We start from the raw sequence: 24,100 nt of genomic DNA, 5'->3' as shown, positions 1-24,100 counted from the left end.
CCCATTTTTTAATTGTCTTTTTATGGTGAGTTCTTGATCTGTTCTTCATGTGAAACCATCATCAGATGTACAGTTTGCAAGATTTTCTCCCATTCTGTATGTTGTTTTCCCTTTCTTGATAATGCCATTTGCTTCACAAAAGGTTTGCATTCTGATGCAGTCTAATTTTTTTTATTTCTGCTTTTGATATCATATTTAAGAATCCATTGTTAAATCCAGGTTTATCCCTATGATTTCTTCAAAGAATTTTGTGATTTTAATGCTTATATTTAGGTCATCAATTAATTTCCAGGTTTTGTATAGGATATGAGGTTTTATATAGGATATGAGGTTAATAATTCTTATATAGAATATGTCATTGATATAGCAAATATTTATGAATTAATCCAGGTAACAGAGATTGGTACTTTTAGAAGACACCCTTTCTGTGTTCCATTTACATCTTTTTAAAAAATAATTGAATTAATCATGAGAGTAATTGATTCTTTAAATGCACGTAAGCAAGTGGTCAAATATATCCTGAATGCTATAAAAATATTTTCTAGTCTGTGAAGCAAGTGTCTTATCTCCCAGTGGAGGAGGATTGTTAAATCATTATATTTTATTATTTTCATTTAAGCATCTAAAGAGTAGTCACTTACTTTAACTGGAGTCATTAAAATTATTATTGGTGGTATAATTACTTCTAAGAGCATTTTCTCATTTAAATTGAAGTAATATGTTATTTTACCTATTTTAGTTATTTCTGAAAACTATAGTTTATCTTTGTGACGAAACTTTCTGTTATATGTTTCCCTTTTATTTTATATTTTTCCTGATTTGTTGTCATTGATGATTTTTAGCCAACAGAAGCTGTATCTCCCTCTTCTCCCACTGTCCCTGTGATCCCTGTCCTGCCAGTCCCTGCTGAGAATACTGTCATCCTACCCATCATACCACAGGTTTTTATTAGTTTCTTTTTTCTTTATAAAAATTTTATTTGTTCTTAATGGTTTCATTTGTATTCTTTTCAGGTCATTTCAACTGTTTCTTTGTTAGATTTGGTAACACACTTTGGACTTCAAATAATATTTTTAGGGAGTTAAATGTCTGGTATTTAATATAAGATGGGTTCAATATTTGCCATTTTATGAGGTTATCTACAGAAAAGATACATTCTAAACTTCATTGTATTGAACCTCCTTAGATTTGTTATCACGCCTTTTATACATGTAAGTCTGTTCAAAACAATTTTAAAATTTATTTCCTTTGGGTTGTTTATTTTCTAGAGATAGTAAAAATAATTGTCCCTCCTGATCTTGTACTATATGTGTCCTTTTATATATAGCATTTTGTTTTCCAGTATATGTTGATCTTTGGAAATAATCTTTCTGTCATTTGGTGGGATAATATACTTCACATTTATTATTGAAAAATAATCACTGATGTATATAAAGTCTTTGGGAACTATTTATGGTATCTTTGCAACTTTCTGTAAATGTAAAAATACTCTAAAATCATGAATTTATCTTTTTAAGTTAACATGTAACAGTCAAAAAATACAATGAGGTAATAGCCAAATGTCAGAGAATCTGAATATTTGTAGCTTTCAGAGCTTTAGTAGTTCCAAGGGACGGCTTGTTAAGACAGTAACTACACTACCAACAGAGTTATCCAAAGGTAAAATCACAAAAGGATAATGGAGATCTTTTACACCAAAGGTCTTTATCTCATTTTAATGTGTAAACAAATGGATCTTTAGGTAATTTTACTATTATTGACCTGTAGCATAAAATCTAGTAAAAATGGTGTTTTTGCTATGTCAAAATAAGTACTGTTAAGGGGAAAAATGGGTTATCACCTTTCATTGTTCTCATCTCAGTGCCCTTCTCCTCTCTTAAAAAGTGAAAATCAGTAAGAACATTATACAAAGTAAGATTCTAGGGGAAATATAGATATTACACTAAAACAAAAATCACAAAAAGTCAAATTATGAAACTACCAAGAATTGAATAGATAAGTCCGGATGGATATTTTCTGTACAGTGCAAAGAGAAATTGAATTTATAAATTATAAAATATAATTTTACATAGACAAAGGGTTATTGTAATAATGTAACGTTCTTCCAAGTAACTAAGATTTAGTAGCACAATATTTTTTGAAGTAGGAGACTTGAAAGTTTATTCTGGTCATGTCACCTCAGTTTGCCTTTTGATGTCAAAATGGTTTTCTAGAACCCTTTGAAATTTTGAAGTAATTTCTGCTCTTATATTCAGTTAGGAACCAGTCCTCTCCTGTTCAGAAGTTCTCTGATTTATTTATTCCAAATGTCCCTAGCTTAGTATCACACTACACTTGAAAATTGTTTAGAGATTGCATAATCTTGTAATTATAAATAAAGTTGGATGGATCTGGTTTAGAATTCTGGTTCTACCACTTCCTGCCCTCTCCAGTATTCTTGCCCGGACAATTTCATGGACAGGCTATAGTCCGTGGGGTCACAAAGAGTCAGACATGACTGAGTAACTAATACTTTTTCACTTTCCTACCACTTACTAGCTGTGTAATTGAGCAATTTACTTAACCTTGATCTCGTTACTCACCTGTAACACTGATGATGATAGTAGTACTTACTTGAGATGTTTTACAGTGATTGAAGGAATAATAATGGCACTTGATCGTGGCTATTTGTATCATTACTGTTACTTCATATTTGCTTGAGACAGTAAACTAGGGAGCAAGTTTAAAAACAAACAGGAGAGGCTTATTTATATTACCTAACCTCATTTTAGGTTTTAAATATACTTACAAAACTCTATGTAGAATAGTTGAATAATTTGTTTTGTTTTACATGAGAAGGCCGTGGGTGTGCCTCATTTTGCAGAATAAGTGTGTGTATACCTGAGTAATTGAATATAACATTACATTATAAAATTAATAAAAGTGATTAAAATATTTGTCCCCAAATGAATTTTTAAATCCAATCTTATATATAACCTGATTTTAACATTTTAAATAAATACAGTTTTTCTTCTAAAGATCTACTACTTTATACTTTGGATGCATCGGGAGATAATAGAAATAGAAACAGAAGATTTGAGATTTAGAGTCTAGTCCTGCTTTGTGACTCAAATTGTTCAACATCTCTGAGTTTTATACTCCCTTCATCTATTAAAAATGGGGGCTAACACTTGTCTATTTCAAAGTGAGTTTGAGGACAGATAGATAGCTAGAAAGATGATAAATTTTTAAAATATTCTCATATTATTTTTAGAACTTTAAACTTTCAGAGTACTTTTATATTGATCATGTCATTTAAATTTTATGAAAATATGAAAATTATCATGCTTATTATTTAGAGTGGTACAGAGATACGTTGAATGGCTTGTATTTATTTATTGAAGGATAATTGCTTTACAGGATTTTGTTGTTTTCTGTCAAGCTTCAACATGAATCAGCCATTGGTATACATACATCCCCTCCCTCTTGAACCTCTCTTCCATCTCCTCCCCATCCCACCTCTCTAGATTGATAGAGAGCCCCTGTTTGAGATTCCTGAGACATACAGCAATTTCCCATTGGCAATTTATTTTACATACAGTAACGTAAGTTCCCATGTTACTCTTTCATACGTCTTACGCTCTCCTCCCCTCTGCCCTTGTCCATAAGTCTGTTTTCTATGTCTGTTGCTCCACTGCTGCCCTGCAAATAAATTCTTCAATACCATCTTTCTAGATTCTGTATATATGTGTTAGTAGGCAGAGGAACCAGAAATCAAATTGCCAACATCTGCTGGATCATGGGAAAAGCAAGAGAGTTCCATAAAAACATCTATTTCTGCTTTATTGACTATGCCAATGCCTTTGACTGTGTGAATCACAAGAAATTGTGGAAAATTCTGAAAGAGATGGGAATACCAGCCACCTGACCTGCCTCTTGAGAAACCTATATGCGGGTCAGGAAGCAACAGTTAGAACTGGACATGGAACAACAGACTGATTCCAAATAGGAAAAGGAGTATGTCAAGGCTGTATATTGTCACCCTGGTTATTTAACTTCTATGCTGAGTACATCATGAGAAATGCTGGGCTGGAAGAAGCACAAGCTGGAATCAAGATTGCTGGGAGAAATATCAATAACCTCAGATATGCAGATGACACCACCCTTATGGCAGAAAGTGAAGAGGAACTAAAAAGCCTCTTGATGAAAGTGAAAGAGGAGAGTGAAAAAATTGGCTTAAAGCTCAACATTCATAAAATGAAGATCATGGCATCTGGTCCCATCACTTCATGGGAAATAGATGGGGAAATAGTGGAAACAGTGTCAGACTTTTATTTTGGGGGGCTCCAGAATCATTACAGATGGTGATTGCAGCCATGAAATTAAAAGACGCTTACTCCTTGGAAAGTTATGACCAACCTAGACAGCATATTGAAAAGCAGAGACATTACTTTGCCAACAAAGGTCCGTCTAGTCAAGGCTATGGTTTTTCCAGTCATCATGTATGAATGTGAGGGTTGGCTAAGTTCATTCCTAACTGTTTTTATTCTTTTTGATACTGTTGTAAATTGAATTGTTTTTGTTTTCTTGCCAGCTTGTTTGTATATAGGAATGCAACTGATTTTTGTATGTAGACCATTTACTGCCACTTTGCTAAGTATTAGTTCTGACAGACTTTTGTGTGGTTCCTTCAGAGTTTTCTACATGTATGATCATATTATTTGCAAACAGATAGTTTTCTTTTTTTCATTTGGGAAATTTATTTCATGCTTTATGGGGAAACAGAAAGGAGGGTCAGACTACCCCTTGTTTTGGCCATTTTTAAAAATTATGAAAATATGATAACACATTTACAAGAGACTTGGAAAATACAGAGCATGGTTATATGTAGTTCTATTACATATTACAATTTTTTTTAATAGTTAAATTAAGAATTTTAGTTGGAGTTTCAATATCAAACTCTCAAAAATTAATAGAATGAATATACAGAGAAGTAGAAGGATATAGTAGTCTTGAAAAGCACTCTTCACCAGTTCAACATAATTAAGATTTATACAGTTTTCACACAACAGTAGGATACAAATTCTGTTCAAATTCCCATAGATTATAAACGAGGAGACACTGGAACATATCCAGGGACATAAGACCAGGTGCAAAAAATGGGTGGTCTAAAGATACTGAAATCATACAGTTATCTTATCCTTGTAGAATTATGTTAGAGATCAGTATCAAAAGATACTTGAAAATAGCCCACATATTTTCAAATACAATGTAACATTTACAAAGAGGGATCGAAAACTTTAATAAAGTTAGAAGACTGGAAAAACAGAGGGTGATTATAGAGAAGAAAGCATTTAAATGAGAAAATAATATCAGAATGGGAAATTAATATCAGACACTTTAAAATCTCATGTATTTAGAAATTAAATGTCTACTTTTAAATGATGGGTATGTCTAAGAAGCCATAGCAAGGAAATAGAAAATATTTATAATAGAATAAAAATTGAAAAGAGAATTTACCAGAATTTGTTGCTTGCAGCTGAAGCTGCTGAATAATTTTTCTTCTTATTTGTTTAATTGACTGATTTTCAGTCCTTTGTTAGATAGAAGTTGTGAAAGTGGGCCGGCTTGACTTGTTTTTTATATTCGAGGGAAAGTTTTCAGTCTTTCACCATGGAAGTATGATGTTTACTGTAGGTTTTTCATATATGACCTTTAATATGTGGTGGTGGTTTCCTTATATTCTTAGTTAAAATATTTAATACTGTCACATACTTCCTGCATAGATTGAGATGATCATGTTGGTTTTTCTTTTTTTTTCTTTCTTTCCTCTTCTTTCTATTGATGTGGTATGTTACATTGGTCAATTTTCCTGTGTTGAATCATCCTTGCAATCCAGGAATAAATCCTACTTGTTCATGGTATATAAACCTCTTAGTATAATGCTGAATACAATTTTTTTGAGATTTTTGGATCAGTATACATAAGGGATATTGGTGTGCAATTTTCTTACAGTGATAATGCTGGCCTTAAAGTATAAGTTGGGGAGTATACCTTCTTCTTCAATTTTAGGGCAGAACTTGAGAAAAATTGATGGTAGTTCTTCAAATGTTTGGTAGATTTCACCAGGAAAACAATCAGATTTTAAGGGCTTTTGTCAGGAGATTTTTGATTACTGATTCAATTCCTTATTAATTCAGTTCAGTTCAGTCGCTCAGTTGTGTCCGACTCTGCGACCCCATGAATCGCAGGACACCAGGCCTCTTTGTCCATCACCAACTCCTGGAGTTCAACTCAGACTCATGTCCATCAAGCCAGTGATGCCATCCAGCCATCTCATCCTCTGCCGTCCCCTTCTCCTCCTGCCCCCAATCCCTCCCAGCATCAGAGTCTTTTCCAATGAGTCAACTCTTCGCATGAGGTGGCCAAAGTACTGGAGTTTCAGCTTTAGCATTATTCCTTCCAAAGAAATCCCAGGGCTGATCTCCTTCAGAATGGACTGGTTGGATCTCCTTGCAGTCCAAGGGACTCTCAAGAGTCTTCTCCAACACCGCAGTTCAAAAGCATCAATTCTTTGGCGCTCAGCTTTCTTCACAGTCCAACTCTCACATCCATACATGACCACTGGAAAAACCATAGCCTTGACTAGACAGACCTTTGTTGGCAAAGTAATATCTCTGCTTTTGAATATGCTATCTAGGTTGGTCATAACTTTTCTTCCAAGGAGTAAAGTATTAAAATTTTCTCTTCATGATTCCTCATTGGTAGGAGTTTTTCCATTTTGTGTAAGTTACCCAGTTTGTTGGCTTACACTTGCTCATAACTCTATAATCCTTTTTGTTTCTATTGAATTAACAATAGTGTTCCCACTGTCATTTCTGATTTTAATAATTTATTGTTCTCTCCTTTTCCCTTAGTCCGTCTAACTAAAAGTTTGTCAGTTTGCTGATCTTTTAAAAAAATAACTATTGGCCTCATTTTCTCTATTATTTATTTGATTCATTGCTTAATAGTATGTCATTTAATTTCCACAACTTGGTGAATTTTCCAGTTTGCTTCTATTATTGCTTACTATCTTCATCCATTTTTGACATAAAACATACTTTGTATGACAACTTTCTTACTAAATCTATTGAGACATAATTGTGGCCTAACACGGTGTATTCTGGGAATGATCCAAATGCACTTGAAAAGAATGTATCCTGTTGTTGGGCAGAGTGTTCCAAACATGTCTGTTAGGTCACATTGGTTTATTGTGTCATTTAAGTCATTTTTTTCTGTACTTATCTTTTGTCTGGCTATTTTACACATTATTTTGAACAGGACATTGAAATCTTTAACTACTATTTGTAAAACTGTTTACTCTCTTTAATTCTGTCACTTTCTATTTCATAGATTTTGATGGTATATCATTAGGTACTTGAATGTTAATTGTTTTATTTTCTTACTGTATTAAACCTTCTATTAATATGTAATGTCCTTTGTCCCTTGTAACTTTTTAAATTTAACTTCTATTTTATCTAATATTAATATAGTGACTCCTATCTTTTAGTTGCTAGTTGCATGGAATATCTTCTTCTATCCTTTCACTTTCAACCTGTTTGCATCTTTGAATCTCAATGAAGTCTCTTGCAGAAAATATTGTTGGGTCATGTGGATTTATCCGTTCTGCCTTTTTTTGATTGGAGGGTTTAAGCAATTTGCATTTAAAGTAATTATTGATAAGGAGAGGCTTCTGTCATTTTGTTATTTATTTTCTATATTTATTATAGGTTTATTTCCTGCATTTCCTGCATTGTCTTATTTTTTGTTTGGTTGATTTTTTAATTTTTATATATGTAGTGAAATGTTTAAATTCCTTTCATTTTTCTTTTTATGTATATTCTGTAGCTAATTTCTCTGTGGTTACCATGGAGATTACATTTAATATACTGAAGTTATAACACTCAAATTTAAATTTATATCAGTTTAACTTTAATGATATATAAAAACTCTGCTCCTCTTAACAGTTACATCCTCATCCCTCTCAGTTGTTTATGTCACAAAATTACAACTTTATACATTATATGTACAAAAACGTAAACTAACAATTTTTAAATGCATTCATGTTTTAAATTATGTAGAAAATAAATGTGAAATTACAAAGCAAAGTTATTATGATATTAACTTCTGGGCTATTAATTGATTTTAGTTATTTACTGATGTTGACATTGCTTCTGTATGAATAATTCACTTTTAGACTAACTTTTAAAATATAAAATTCCAGGCAAGAACACTGGGGTGGGTTGCCATGCCCTTCTCCAGGGATCTTCCTGACCCAGGATCAGGCATGGCAACCCACTCCAGTATTCTTGTCTGGAAAACCCCATGGGTAGAGGATCCACGGGGTCACAAAGAGTCAGACATGACTGAGTGACTAACATGTCCACTTCTTTAAAATATAGTTTAAAAAATATTAGTCTCTTAAATTATATAGATAACAAAAAGTGATGTTACAAAACACTATTAAGACAACAAAGAGTTTTTTTGTATTTATCCTTATTACCAAGGTCTTTATTTCTTCAGACACCTAGAGTTACTGTTTTGTGTCCTTTCATTTCTACATGTAGGATTCGCTTTAGCATTTTTTTCAGGGCCAGTCTATAAGTAATGATCTCCCTCAGCTTTGTTTATTTGAGAATGTCATAATTTCTCCCTCATATTTGCGAGATTATTTTGCCAGTTACTGGGTTCTCGGTTGACAGTGTTTTTCTTTTAGTACTTTGAATATACCAGCCCAGTGTTTCCTGACCTCAAAGGAGCTCTTGTATATTGAGTCACTTTGTCGTACTGCTTTCACAATTTTCTCTTTGTCTTTCAGCAGTTTGATTTTAATGTGTGTGAGTGTGAATCTCTCCAAGTTCATCCTACCTTGAGTTTCTTCAGCTTCTTTGATTGTTTATGTTCATGTCTTTCATCAGATTTGGGAATGTTTTACCCATTATTTCTTCAGATATTGTCTCTTGCCCTTTGATCTCTCTCTTGGACTCCCGCAATGTTCGTTGGTCTGCTTAATGATGGCCCACAAGTCTCTTTAGACTGGTTACTTTTCTTCAGTCTTTCTGTTCTCAGACTTAAGAATTTACATCATCCTATCTTCAGGTTTCCTAATTCTGCCTGCTCACATCTGCTTTAGTGACTTTTTCATTTCGATTACTTCACTTTTCAGCTTCAGAATTTCCTTTTGGTTTCTCTTTAGGATTTCTGTCTTTTATTGCTTTCTCCGTTTTGTTCATACATTCTTTTCTTGACCTTGTGCACCGTGTCTTTTAGTTCTTTGGATATTACAGTGGTTGCTTTAAATCATTTGTCTAATAGATATGCCACCAGCTCTTTTTCAGAGACAGTTTCTTTTTTCTTCACTCTCCCTCCTTTGGATGGAACATATGTTCCTATTTCTTTGCATGCCTTTTGATATTTTTTGTTGGAAATTGAACATTTGAATCTTATGATTTTTCTGGAAATCAGATTTAAAGTTTGCTGGGTATTTTTGTTTTTGAGTTTTTGATTGCTGTAGGCTATCTTTGTGCTAAAAATCAGCTTATGCGATAACCTTAAAATCTTCTCTGATTTTTTTTCTATGCCTACACCTTCCCCAGGCATGCACAATGACTTTGTGATTTCCCTCATATATGTGGTTGTTTTTGAATATTCTAATCTTCAGTGTCTGATTCTCAAAAGGGGAAAGAGACAAATGAAATTATGGGAGGAGACACTTGCCCTTTAAAACTAGGAGTCACTTCAGCCAGAGGGGGAGGGATTTATATTACTTGGGGGAGGCTCAGCAATAATGGCCACTGCCTCTTTGAAACCTCTGTGATCAGAGGTAGCAACCAGAACACAGATTTCCCTATATTTGAAGAACAGGGTCCTTTTTGGCTGCCGTCTCTCTGCCTACTCTGCCCTGGCTTGTGCAGGCTTTGTGCCAGCTGCTCTAGGAACAGATTATGAAGGATGGGAATTGGGTAGCTGCAACACTGCTGGATTAACCACAGTTTGACATCTAATAACTTCTGGAAGTTGCAAGCCCTCAATAGACTACAGAATTCCAAAATGCTTATGTCACACTGACAATTGCATTTTGCCAGTACAGTCGTCATCTAGGTGGAGAAGCAAATTTGTGGGACTTTTTAATCTGTCATTGTTCCAGAATTCGTCCTATTTGTTTTTACAGTCACTTTAACTTATATATATATAGTGGTCACTAACGTGATGGCGTTAACTTTCAATGCTGTGTGTGCCAAATTAGAATCCAAGATGTACTACTCTCTGGGGTTTATGAGTTTTTTATTGGAGAAATACTTGTTTATAATTTAGTAGGGGAGAAAGAGAGAGATATTAAACCAATAATATAATGAAACCCCAATAAATGCTAAGAAGGAGAACTACAGTATATAGCATAAAAGCATTTTCTAAACTAATTTTGGCCTGTTTTTGAATAACTGAATCTTAGAATTATTTTAACACAAAATTTTTAAGGTGTAATATTGTTCTCTGAAATTGGATTAGGATGCTGCAGTATGTTAACAGCAGCAGACTTATGAGGCCCTTTATTAATGAAATAACATTCTAAAAGTTGGATGATCAAAACTGTGTTTCTTAAGCCTTATTATTAATTCGTGGGTCATATTTTTTAGGGGTTGGTTAGTTTCTGTTTCTGGTATATCCTGCCCCTTTCCTATCACCCGCCCCCCCATTTCTGAGTGAATCATAGGATTTCATTATTGTCTGAGACATATATTATTGTTGAGACATATATAGTGGAATATACTATTAGTAAGTATAATGGATTAGCAATAGGTTTCTGTGGTTTACAACACAGTTTTTTGTTTTGTTTTTAATATTACCTTACTGAATTGTCACAGAGTCCTTTTGGTTAAAGGCATGTCTCTTTATAGATGGAAGAAATAAGTTTCAATAATTAGTACTTGTGATTTACCTGTATATTTAAAGTCATTAAATGGTAGAGTGAGGTAGAGAGAGATCTAGAATCATGCCTTTTTTTTTTTTTTTTTTTTTACTTTTACTTTACAACACTGTATTGGTTTTGCCATACATCAACATGAATCCGCCATGGGTGTACACGTGTTCCCAATCCTGAACCCCCCTCCCACCTCCCTCCCCATTACCATCTCTCTGGGTCATCCCAGTGCACCAGCCCCAAGCATCCTGTTTCCTGCATTGAACCGAGACTGGCGATTTGTTTCTTATATGATACATGTTTCAATGCCATTCTCCCAAATCATCCCACCCTCTCCCTCTCCCACAGAGTCCAAAAGACTGTTCTATACATCTGTGTCTCTTTTGCTGTCTCGCATACAGGGTTATCATTACCATCTTTCTAAATTCCATATATATGTGTTAGTATACTGTATTGGTGTTTTTCTTTCTAGCTTACTTCACTCTGTATAATCGGCTCCAGTTTCATCCACCTCATTAGAATGGATTCAAATGTATTCTTTTTAATGGCTGAGCAACCTAGATGTCCATCAGCAGATGAATGGATAAGAAAGCTGTGGTACATATACACAATGGAGTATTACTCAGCCATTAGAATCATGCTTTTTGATGTGTCATTTCAGGTTATTTAAGTAACCTTATTTGACTAACTTAACAAGTAACTTTCACATAGATTATCCTCAAGTCTTGTTGCTGTTACTTGGTTTCCTCCCTAAGTAAAGCTGGTAATTCCATGTTATCTGTTCTGCTATCTCTCATCCTAGTTATAGATACCAAGGTCTTAAACTAGCCAAATTTGCTACTGTATTTTTTGTTTTAATGCTCTTTATTTCAGCTATCTGAAAGTAGCAGATTCCGTGGCCAAATTTTTCTGTATCTCTTCTATCTAAAGTACTTGTTCTGGCTTTGGTGTTAAGGTATGTTTTTCTGAGTTGTACCCTCCAAGCCCATTGGGCTACCTCATTCCCACCACCTCCAAGTTTGAGAGGGATGGATTACTACTTTGTCAGATACCATTTCTGTATTCTATAATATAAGAATTTAGAAATCCTCAAATTAGTAAGTGAAAGTATAATGTATCTTAAGGTAAATGTTTTAATTCTCTTCTGCTAACACAGTCTTAAATATTTTTAACATTATTTTGGTGGCTGAACTTGAGGCCATCAGATCATGCTTCTTGAGCTGAATGTACATAGGCTCTTATTTTAGACTACATTTTGTGATAGGTCTTTTCAAATTGCTTAATCTGACATTAGTTTTGAATGAAATTCTTGTTAATCCTCAATTTGAGTTTCTGTTCAGTTTCAAGTCTATGCTTTCCCTTCAGGTGAGGTCATTCACTCAGATTCTTTCTAAGATACATCTACAAATAAACTGATTGTACATATTATTAATTATCTAATCATATTCATTAAGCCAAAATTATAAATTAGTTTTACTAGTCTGTATTCTTTTTTCAGAACTGAACTTTAAAATTGAAATTAATTTTATGATGTGAATGCTGATATCTTAATAACAGCTTTAACCCATAGTATTTTACAACTGCCTTCATTATTAACCTCTTACAAGCTGAGTACTTGATTCAATATAATTATTTTGCTGTAGTTTATGAAAAAATTCAAAACTGTTCAAATAGAAAGGGAGTAGTACAGTGAACTCCCATGTATACTTATCACCCAACTACAGCATGCCTCAGTTCATGCACTTACATGATCCATAACCTCTCCTTCTCCTAATCTCTCATTGTCATTATTCTATCTTGAAGGAAATTTAATACTTTATATAATTTTTATGTATTTTAATACCAGATTTTTATGTAACTAGAATCAAAAGGTAACATATACAGTGATGATGAGTTGGTGATCATGAGCAGCTAGGGTTGTGATAATTTTGGTATAAGTTAGATTTTTGTAAAAGCAAACTTTTTCCACTATATTTTTGGTAATAAGCAGAGGAAGCCAGATGATTTTCTTGCCATAATTTTTAAAGATTATAGCTTCTTTTATAAGTTTAAATATTAGCCTTGTTCTTTCTTGCCTTCCTCTGTAATTGCTTAAGCAATGTAAGCTGAAGTTGTACCATTAATTTTTTAATTTAAAAATATCAGTTTGAGATCCCAGTAGTCATTGGGAAATGAATAATTCCTAATGTTCATAAAACCTCAAATGTCTCTCACAAATAGTATTTTTAGCAGTTTCACAAATAGTATTAGGTTTGATTCTCACTGAATCATTGGAAAATAGACTACTACCGTTAAAGGTAGGGCTGCACATAAAGTAGCTAGTATTATGTTTGTATTTAATACAGTATTCCCTACTAATTTTGTTTTTTTCAAGATTTTTTGTTGTTTCAGATGTACAGCAAAGTGACCTAGTTATGTGTATATATATCTTCTTTAGATTATTTTCCATTATAGGTTATTTTAATATACTGAATATAGTTCCCTGTGCTTTATTATAATCCTTGTCCCCACTCATTTTTAACTTGCTGCTTCATGTAGCTTAGATGGATACAGTGCAATTATTTATGCAAGCATATCTCTTAAAATTTATTTAAAGGATAGTCATCTCTTTGATTCTCTGAAAATGTCATTTGACTTGGTAATTATATATTTTTAAATATACAAAAGAAAGAATTTTAAGAGGAGTCACGTCAGTTTTCTAGTATGTTTGGTCTGGTTTTCATTTGGTAATAATTAAATTTTATTTTTAAAATTTTGTTGCACCTTCATAACAAACGCTTTCCAGCTTAAGCAGAAAACCAAGCTTTTTTCATCTTAAACTTAATTAGATCTATGTTAATCTGCTTGTGCTTTTGGTGGGGTGGGGAGTGGTTGACCCTTAGTTGTTCTGTGAGTGGTCTAGGATAACAGATGAAAAGCAGTAATTGCAGTTGATAACATTTGAGGGCTTTTACATTGAATGTGTTTCTAATTAAAGTTTATGATGGATTTCTTTTTATGGCTCCTTTCCGCCAATGTTTAAACACAGTTCAGTATGAGACAGAATTATTTTTCTGGGTGATGAAATGTTGGAATCTTCAGGGGATCCTTGAGACTAGAAAAGAAGTGATTTCCAAGAAATTTGGGATGAGCTTTTAGTGATATTAGAGAATATTTGTGAATTTTTTGAGAAGACTGGTGAACTTCGCAAATCTTAACAAAATTATCTCTGTTGTAGCAGAAATAATCATTCATTTCTCAAAAGCAGATATAATAGCTGCCTATATTTCTAATTCTTTCCATTGGTGCTAGAAACTGGATACATTGTTTAACATATGAAAACTTCATATAAAAATCATAATTTGAGAAATAGCAAATCTTTCATATGCTTCTAATATTTGTGAACATGAATATGTAATGTACCAATTTTCCTGTTAAGCCTGACATGTTTACAATTCTTTCTTTAAGGCAAATCCTCCTCCAGTACTGGTCAACACAGACAGCTTGGAAACAACAACTTATGTAAGTTCCATTCATCACCATATATAATTCTGTTTTTCCTGTTCAGGTTTTCATACAGATATCAAAATCACAGCATTATTTTCTCTAATACATTGTACTTATGATGTTACTGTCACTAAGCTGTAATTGCTAAAGCAAATGAAACATACTATCCTTTTTAGTTTTTGTTTTCCCATGCTCTTACAAAGCAGAAATGTTGAAATAAATTTAATTTTTAAATTAAAATGAGTATCTTTCACTATGGGCTCTCTCTCACCGGTGGTCATTTACACAATGCCATATAATCAAGAGAGTCATTTTTAAAGTCTAATTGAGTGACTGTGTTTTTAGTGAATGTGTTCACTTTGTAACTTTAAATTGATTACTCCTTCTCTCTAAACTCCTTTTGTTAAAAAGTCTTCTTTCTCCTAAAGATAAATAGCCAGAACAGCAGAATCTTAACATTTTTCACTCCACCTAAATGGCTCAGATGGTAAAGCGTCTGCCTAGAATGCGGGAGACCCGAGTTCAATCCCTGGGTTGGGAAGATCCCCTGTAGAAGGAAATGGCAATCCATTCCAGTGCTATTGCCTGGAAAGTCCCAAGGACAGAGGAGCCTGGTAGGCTACAGTCCATGGGGTCTCAAAGAGTCGGACACGACTGAGTGACTTCACTTCACTTCACTTCAAAGTATCTTTGGAGATATTTAAGTAGAAGTTATACCTGTGCTGGAGAAGGCAATGGCACCCCACCCACTCCAGTACTCTTGCCTGGGAAATCCCATGGACAGAGGAGCCTGGTAGGCTGCAGTCCATGGGGTCACGAAGAGTCGGACACGACTGAGTGACTTCACTTTCACTTTGATGCATTGGAGAAGGAGATGGCAACCCACTTCAGTGTTCTTGCCTGGAGAATCCCAGGGACAGCGGAGCCTGGTGGGCTGCCCTCAATGGGGTCCCACAGAGTCAAACACAACTGACGCAACTTAGTAGCAGCAGTAGCAGCAGCATACCTGTGCATTAAAAAAAAATCAAATGGTGCATAATGTAATAGATTGTAAAAATCTTTTTTCTCTCATTTTTAAACTGTAGTCGATTTTCATCTGTACTTTAAAACATTTTATTTGGCTTTATATTTTGTGTATATTTATATGGGTATAGCAAATTTGGGGGAGATTTTTAAAAACTTTAAATAATAATACAAACCAAAAGTACTCTTCAGTCAGTGTCACCTTTCACACTGATATTGAATAGTTAAGAAGAATTTTGTTTGTACTTTTGTTCTTCACATTTTATCCCTTACTTGTTCCTTTGTTAAATTATGTTTTGCTTAAGGGCAGAGATAGTAAATATTTTTATTTTAAAACCCTTTGAACTGGAAGGTTACTATGTAAGAACTAACAGAAAACTATATCAACAAAGAAAATAAATACACATGCATTTTAGAGATGTCAACAAATTAAAAGCAGGATTAACATATAGACAGCAAACTTAGTTTTTATGACACATTATTCAAAAAATAATTTTTCTGCTAAACAGAATATGTTGGAAGTCTCTAAACCCATTCACTACCCATGTTGAGAAATTCTCTAGAAAGACTCACAAGGCTCAGCACCTTATACCTATGGCTAAGATTTATTTATATGTAATAAGTCAGGATCCATAGTCAGATTATAAGGCTGTTTCTCTAGAGGAATACATCTTTAGATTTCCTTCTACTGTCTTCCTCCCAAGAGGGGTCCACAGAGCACTGTTTTCACCTAGCAGTGAAAATGTAGCAATAAGTGTTCAGTTTTTCTGCCCAGGGAAGCCGATTATTTGGGCTTCACCACAGTTATTTATTGGTGGTTGTTCACATAGGCACCCTATATCCAGTACATGCCAAATTTCCAAGCTCCCAGAAGAAAAACAGGTGTTCAGCATAAAGTTCATTGTCTCTGCAAAGTCTTGCCAAGAGTAAACACCCCTTTCAGGTAGGGAATGGTGAGAACGCTCCCAAAATCAATTTCTCAAATGCCAACTAAGACTCTTCTAGCCATAGCAGCCTTGGGCCTGATATAGTAACCCTTTTCTCTACATAAGGCAATAAGATAAATTTCATTTTCTTAAGATTTTGTTTTACTTTATCATATTTGAAAAACACTGTAAAATGTTTAGTAATATTCTTTGTAGCTAATTAGTTTAATTCTGAAATTTAAAATATGTTCCAGAATGGCTTTTAAACTTACTTGTTATTCCTTTGTTAAGTTCTGATCATTAAGTACTAGCTAAGAGTTGATGAATAAAATTAAGAAAACTTGCAGCTATTGCAATATCCCCCCCGCCACCATCTGCTGTCAAAATGCTTCCTAAAATTAAATAGTTAATTGAACAGGTAATGCATATACATTGTATAAAATTCAATATATACCGCAGTATATCCAATGAAACGAGAATCTTTCTTCACCCCTACTCCTAGTCTTCTAGTTCCTCGTGCCTAAGGCATAAAATGTTAGTGTGTGTGTGTGTGTGTGTGTCAGTTCAGTTCAGTCGCTCAGTCGTGTCCGACTCTTTGCCACCCCATGAATCGCAGGACGCCAGGCCTCTCTGTCCATCACCAACTCCCGGAGTTCACTCAGATTCACGTCCATCAAGTCAGTGCTGCCATCCAGCCATCTCATCCTCTGCCGTCTCCTTCTCCTCCTGCCCCAAATCCCTCCCAGCATCAAAGTCTTTTCCAATGACTCAACTCTTCGCATGAGGTGGCCATAGTACTGGAGTTTCAGCTTTAGCATCATTCCTTCCAAAGAAATCCCAGGGCTGATCTCCTTCAGAATGGACTGGTTGGATCTCCTTGCAGTCCAAGGGACTCTCAAGAGTCTTCTCCAACACCGCAGTTCAAAAGCATCAATTCTTCGGCACTCAGCCTTCTTCACAGTCCAACTCTCACATCCATACATGACCACTGGAAAAACCATAGCCTTGACTAGACGGACCTTAGTCGGCAAAGTAATGTCTCTGCTTTTGAATATGCTATCTAGGTTGGTCATAACTTTTTTTCCAAGAAGTAAGCGTCTTTTAATTTCATGGCTGCAGTCACCATCTGCAGTGATTTTGGAGCCCCAAAAAATAAAGTCTGACACTGTTTCCACTGTTTTCCCCATCTATTTCCCATGAAGTGATGGGACAGGGTGCCATGATCTTTGTTTGCTGAATGTTGAGCTTTAAGGCAACTTTTTCACTCTCCTCTTTCACGTTCATCAAGAGGCTTTTTAGTTCCTCTTCACTTTCTGCCATAAGGGTGGTGTCATCTGCATATCTGGGGTTATTGATATTTCTCCTGCCAATCTTGATTCCAGCTTGTGCTTCTTCCAGCCCAGCGTTTCTTATGATGTACTCTGCATAGAAGTTAAATAAGCAGGGTGACAGTATATAGCCTTGACATACTCCTTTCCCTATTTGGAACCAGTCTGTTGTTCCATGTCCAGTTCTAACTGTTGCTTCCTGACCTGCATACAGATTTCTCAAGAGACGGGTCAGGTCGTCTGGTATTCCCATCTCTTTCAGAATTTTCCACAGTTTACTGTGATCCACACAGTCAAAGGTTTTGGCATAGTCAATAAAGCAGAAATAGATGTTTTTCTGGAACTCTCTTGCTTTTTCCATGATCCAGCAGTGTATAGGATATACATTAAAAGAACATGTATATATATATCCTTTTATAACTATTTTGTGCATAAATAAGGATATATGTGTTTTCAAACTTTTCCCATACAAAAACCAATGCTCCACTGATAATTTTTGTATGGATGTTTTGTGTATATATGCAATTATATAATCTGAATATATTTGTATACATAGATTCTCAAAGAGTGTGTCAATTTTTAGATTTGATCATTATTGCCAAATTATACTTTCTAGCATTATGATTCAACAAAAATTATTAAATTATTAATGTTTTTACCCCATACTGTCACTAGCATGGTGTGTTAATAAATTTTTTGATCCTTTGTTAGCATAATGCTTGTTACCATAAAGTATATTAACTCATTGTTTCAACTTGAATGTATATCTCAATTCATATCAGCTTTTTCACCTTAAATTTTTTCTTATGTTGAGACATTTACATACCACGAAATCCACCCTTATAAAGTATACAGTTCAGTGGTTTTAGTTTATTCACAGCATTGTGCCATCACCACCACTTTCAAATTCCATAACATTTTTATCACCTTGTAAGGAAACCCTGTACCCATTAGCAGTCACTCCCATTTTGCCCTTACCTCTGCCCCTAACAAGCATTAATCTACTTTCTATCATTATGGCTTTGTCTTTTCTGGACTGTTCTTATAAATAGAATCATACATGTACACCTGAAACCAACACAACATTGTAAATCAACTGTACTCCAATAAGAATTTTTAAAAAGGGAATCATACAGTAGTTTTTTGTGTCTGGCTTTCACTAGGAGTAGTACGGTGAAGGTTCACCTGTGTTGTAGCATGTGTTAGAACTTTATTCGTTTTTATGGCCAAATTATTTTTCATTATATGTATGTACTACATTTTGTTTATTCATCCTTCTCTTGATGGTCTCTTGGGTCATTTCCACCTTTGGCTGTGGTAACTAGCGCTGCATTGGCATGGGCATCCCCAGTGGATGAGAGGTAAAGAATCCACCCAGAATCCACCTGCCAATGCAGGAGATGTGGGTTCAGTCCACGGCTTGGGAAGATCCCTTTGAGAGACAAATGGCAACCCACTCTAGAATTCTTTACTGGGAAATCCCATGAACAGAGGAGCCTGGTGGGCTACAGTCCATGGGGTCACAGATAGTTGGACTTAACGACTAAACAGTTGCAACAGACATTGCATACAGTATCTGGGAATTATTGTCATTTTATTAGTATTATGTCTCTTAGTCCATGAACATATTGTTTATCCATTCCTTTACATCTTCAATTTTGTTCACAGCATTTTAAATTTTCAATGGATTTGTCTTACTCTTTTTAAATTAAATTTATTCCTAAGTATTTTATTCTTTTAATGCTATTATAAATGAAATTATTTTCTTAATTTTATGTATGGATTTTTCATTGCTAGTGTTTAGGAATATCAGAGAAGGCAATGGCACCCCACTCTAGTACTCTTGCCTAGAAAATCCCATGGGTGGAGGAGCCTGGTAGGCTGCAGTTGATGGGGTCGCTAAGAGTCAGACACAACTAAGTGACTTCACTTTCACTTTTCACTTTCATGCATTGGAAAAGGAAATGGCCACTCCAGTGTTCTTGCCTGGAGAATCCCAGGGACGGGGGAGCCTGGTGGGCTGCTGTCTATGGGGTCACACAGAGTCAGACACGACTGAAGTGTCTTAGCAGCAGGAATATAATGGATTTGGGGGTATTAATCTATCCTGCAGTGTTACTGAACTCATAAATTAGTTCTGATTTTTGTTCTTATTGTAGATTCCTTTGGATTTTCTACATAAGGTCATGTAATATACAAACAAATATTTTCATTTCTTTCTTTTCAATAAAGATGCCTTTTATTTATTTTTCTTGCCTAATTGCCATGGCTAAAACCACCATTAAAATGTTTCATAGAAATTGCAAGAGCTAACATTCTTATTTTGTTCCTGATCCTTGGGTGAAAGAAAGCTTTCACTCTTGTACAATCAAGTATGATGTGTTAAACTCAGTGTTAAGTATTAATTGATACTATAATTTCATTGGCATTGGGTTTGATTCTCTCTCTGAAATCCTGTTCTTTTCCTAAATACTAAGATATTAAGCAAAAATTCTAGAGGTCTTCCTGGTTCTGATAATAAGCAGAAATGAAGAAATTTGTTGAAATAATTCCTAACTATTCCTTTGTATTTTCTGTAAAACCATAAGGAGTAAAGAAAAATTAGGACAATTCATTTAATTTTACTTTGGTAGCTTTCTTTACACAGGGCTTCTCTGGTGGCTCAGATGGTAAAGAATCTGCAGATGTGGGTTTTATCCCTGGGTCAGGAAGATCCCCTGGAGAAGGGAATGACTAACCATTCCAGTTTCTTTTTTTTTTTCTAATTGATAGATAATTGCTTTAGAGTATTATCTTGGTTTCTGCCATACATCAACATAAATCCGCCCTTGGTATGCACATGTCCCCTCCCTCTTGAACCTCCCTGCACCTGCCACACCTCTAAGTTGTCCAGAGTACCTGTTTGAGCTCCTGGCATTATACAGCAAATTCCCACTGGCTATCTACTTTGCATATTATAATGTATGTGTTTCTATGCTACTCTGTCCATTCACCCTACCCGCCCTCTCTTTCGCCTCCCCTGGGTCCTATTGTCTGTTCTTTATGTCTCTGTCTCCATTACTGCCCTGAAAATAGGTTCATCAGTACCATCTTCCTAGATTTCATATATATGTGTGTTAATATATGATATTTGTCTTTCTTTTTGTATCTTACTTCACTCTGTATAATAGGCTCTAGGTTTATCCATCTCATTAGAACTAACTCAAATGTGGTGTTTTTGTGGCTGAGTAATACTCCTTTTTGCATTTCCCCCCCACCCCCAAGAAAAAGAAATGCAAAAAGGCAAAATGGTTGTTTGAGGAGGCCTTACAAATAGATGAGAAAAGAAGAGAAGTGAAAAGCAAAGGAGAAAAGGAAAGATATACCCATCTGAATGCAGAGTTCCAAAGAATACCAAGCAGAGATTTAAAAAATCCTTCCTAAGTGAACAATGCCAACAAAGGTCCGTCTAGTCAAAGCTGTGGTTTTTCCAGTAGTCATGTATGGATGTGAGAGTTGGACTATAAAGAAAGCTGAGCACCGAAGAATTGATGCTTTGAACTGCGGTGTTGTTGAAGACTCTTGAGAGTCCCTTGGACAGCAAGGAAATCGAACCAGTCCATCCTAAAGGAAGTCAGACTTGAATATTCATTGGAAGCACTGATGTTAAAGCTGAAACTCCAATACTTTGGCCACCTCATGCAAAGAGTTGACTCAATTGAAAAGACCCTGATGCCGGAAAAGATTGAAGGCAGAAGGAGAAGGGGATGACAGAGGATCAGATGATTGGATGGCATCACCGACTCAATGGACATGAGTTTGAGTGAACTCCGGGAGTTGGTGATGGACTGGAAGGCCTGGCATGCTACAGTCCATGGGGTTGTAAGAGTCAAACACGACTGAGCAACTGAACTGAACTGAAGGAAACAATGCAAAGAAATAGAGGAAAACAATAGAATGGGAAAGACAAGAAAATCAGAGATACCAAGGGAACATTTCATGCAAAGATGGGTACAATAAAGGACAGAAATATAATGGATCTAATGGAAGCAGAAGATACTAAGAACAGGTGGCAAGAATATATAGAAGTACTATGCAAAAAGATCTTAATGACCCAGATAACCACAATGGTGTGATCACGCACCTAGAGCCAAACATCCTGGAGTGTGAGGTCAGGTGGGCCTTAGGAAGCATCACTATGAACAAAGCTAGTGGAGGTGATGGAATTCCAGTTGAGCTATTTCAAATCCTAAAAGATGATGCTGTGAAAGTGCTGCACTCAATATGCCAGCAAATTTGAGAAACTCAGCAGTGGCCACAGGACTGGAAAAAGTCAGTTTTCATTCCAATCCCAAAGAAAGGCAATGACATAGAATGTTCAAACTACCACACAGTTGCACTCATCTCACATTCTAGCAAAGTAATGCTCAAAATTCTGCATGCTGGCTTCAACAGTATGTGAATAGTGAACTTCCAGACGTTCAAGCTGGATTTAGAAAAGGCAGAGGAACCAGAGATCAAATGGCCAGCATCCATTGGATAATCGAAAGAGCAAGAGAATTCCAGAAAAACCTATACTTTCGCTTCATTGACTACGCTGAAGCCTTTGACTGTGTGGATCACAACAAATTGTGGAAAATTCTTAAGAGATGGGAATACCAGACTACCTTACCTGCCTCCTGAGAAAGCTGTATGCAGGTAAGAAGCATCAATTAGAACTGGATATGAAACAAAGACTGGTTTCAAACTGGGAAAGGAGTACCTCAAGGCTGTATATTGTTACCTTGCTTATTTAAATTATGTGCAGAGTACATCACATGAAATGCTGGGCTAGATGAAGCACAAAGTGGAATCAAGATTGCCAGGAGAAATATCAAAAACCTCAGATATTGAGATGATACCACCTTTATAGCAGAAAGTGAAGAGGAACTGTAGAGCCTTGATGAAGGTGAAAGAGGAGTGTGAAAAAGTTGGCTGAAACGTCAACATTTAAAAAGCTAAGTTCATGGCATCTGGTTTTATCACTTCATGACAGATAGATGGGGAAACAATGGAAACACTGACAGACTTTTATTTTCTTGGGCTCCAGAATCACTGCAGATGGTGACTGCAGCCATGAAATTAAAAAGTGCTTGCTCCTTGGAAGACAAGTTGGCAGTTCTAGACAGCATATTAAAAAGCAGAGGCATCGCTTTGCCAACAAAGGTCCATATAGTCAGAGCTAGGTCTGTCTAGTCAAGGCTATGGTTTTTCCAGTGGTCATGTATGGATGTGAGAGTTGACTATAAAGAAAGCTGAGCACAGAAGAATTGATGCTTTTGAACTGTGATGTTGGAGAAGACTCTTGAGAGTCCCTTGGACTTCAAGGTGGTCAAACCAGTCCATCCTAAAGGAAATCAGTCATGGATATTCATTGGAAGAACTGATGCTGAAATTCCAATACTTTGGCCACCTGATGCAAAGAGCCAACTCATTGGAAAAGACCCTGATGCTAGAAAAGATTGAAAGCAAGAGAAGGGGACGACGGAGGACTAGACGGTTGAATGGCATCACCAAGTCAGTGGACATGATTTTGAGCAAGCTCCAGGAGATGGTGAAGGACAGGGAAGCTTGGTGGGCTGCAGTCCATGGGGTCCAAAGAGATGGACACCACCTAGTGACTGAACAACAACAATAAATAATCCATTGTATGTATGTACCACAGCTTCTTTATTCATTCATCTGTCAATGTATATCTGGGTTGCTTCCATGTCCTAGCTGTTGTAAATAGTCCTGCAGTGAACACTGGGGTACATGTGTCTTTCAATTATGATTTTTCAGGATATTTGCCCAGTAGTGGGATTGTTGGGTCATATAGTCCTTTTATTCCTAGATATTTAAGGAATCTCCATACTGTCCTCTATAGTGACTGCATCAATTTACAATCACAACAGCAGTGCAAGAGGGTTCGCTTTTCTCCACACCCTTTCCAGAATTTATTGTTTATAGAATTTCTGCTGGTGGTCATTCTGACCGGTGGGAGGATATATTTCATTGTAGCTTTGATTTGCATTGCTCTAATAATGAGTGATGTTGAGCATCTTTTCACTTGTCTGTTAGCATATTTGTATGTCGTCTTCGGAGAAAGGTCTGTTTAGGTCTTCTGGCTACTTTTTGATTGGGTTGTTTGTTTTTCTGGTGTTGAGCTGCATGAGCTATTTGTATATTTTGGAGATAAATCGTTTGTTAATTCTGTTTCAGTTTTTCGTGTATGTGTATGTTTCTTTGTTTTTGTTGTTGTTTGTCTGATTTTGTATTTACCAGTTGTCTTTTGTTTCTTGTTTTCATTTTTGTTTTTGTGTTTGTTTTAATCCCCTTTAATTCCATAACAAACAGCTAGTGGAATCTCAGTTCTTTGGCCACTCCAGTATCCCTGCCTA

General features: G+C 35.5%; 1 protein-coding gene across 9 annotated transcripts in view; it reads left to right on the top strand.

Annotated features, from left to right (window-relative positions):
• Positions 1 to 24,100, top strand: part of DLG1 (discs large MAGUK scaffold protein 1) — a 266,358-nt gene that overhangs the window by 131,004 nt on the left and 111,254 nt on the right. For 6 of the 9 annotated variants that reach the window (XM_013963629.2, XM_013963622.2, XM_013963613.2 and 3 more), the window contains 2 exons: positions 843 to 941; positions 14,387 to 14,440. In XM_013963629.2, the coding sequence (XP_013819083.1) occupies positions 843 to 941; positions 14,387 to 14,440 (153 nt within the window). The remainder of the gene's footprint in view (positions 1 to 842; positions 942 to 14,386; positions 14,441 to 24,100) is intronic. The other 3 variants (XM_013963634.2, XM_013963625.2, XM_018046439.1) reach the window with 1 other exon arrangement.

This window comes from Capra hircus, chromosome 1 (genome assembly GCF_001704415.2).
Source record: "Capra hircus breed San Clemente chromosome 1, ASM170441v1, whole genome shotgun sequence".
Lineage (NCBI taxonomy): Eukaryota > Metazoa > Chordata > Mammalia > Artiodactyla > Bovidae > Capra > Capra hircus.
This window is presented reverse-complemented; position numbering and strand designations above follow the sequence as displayed.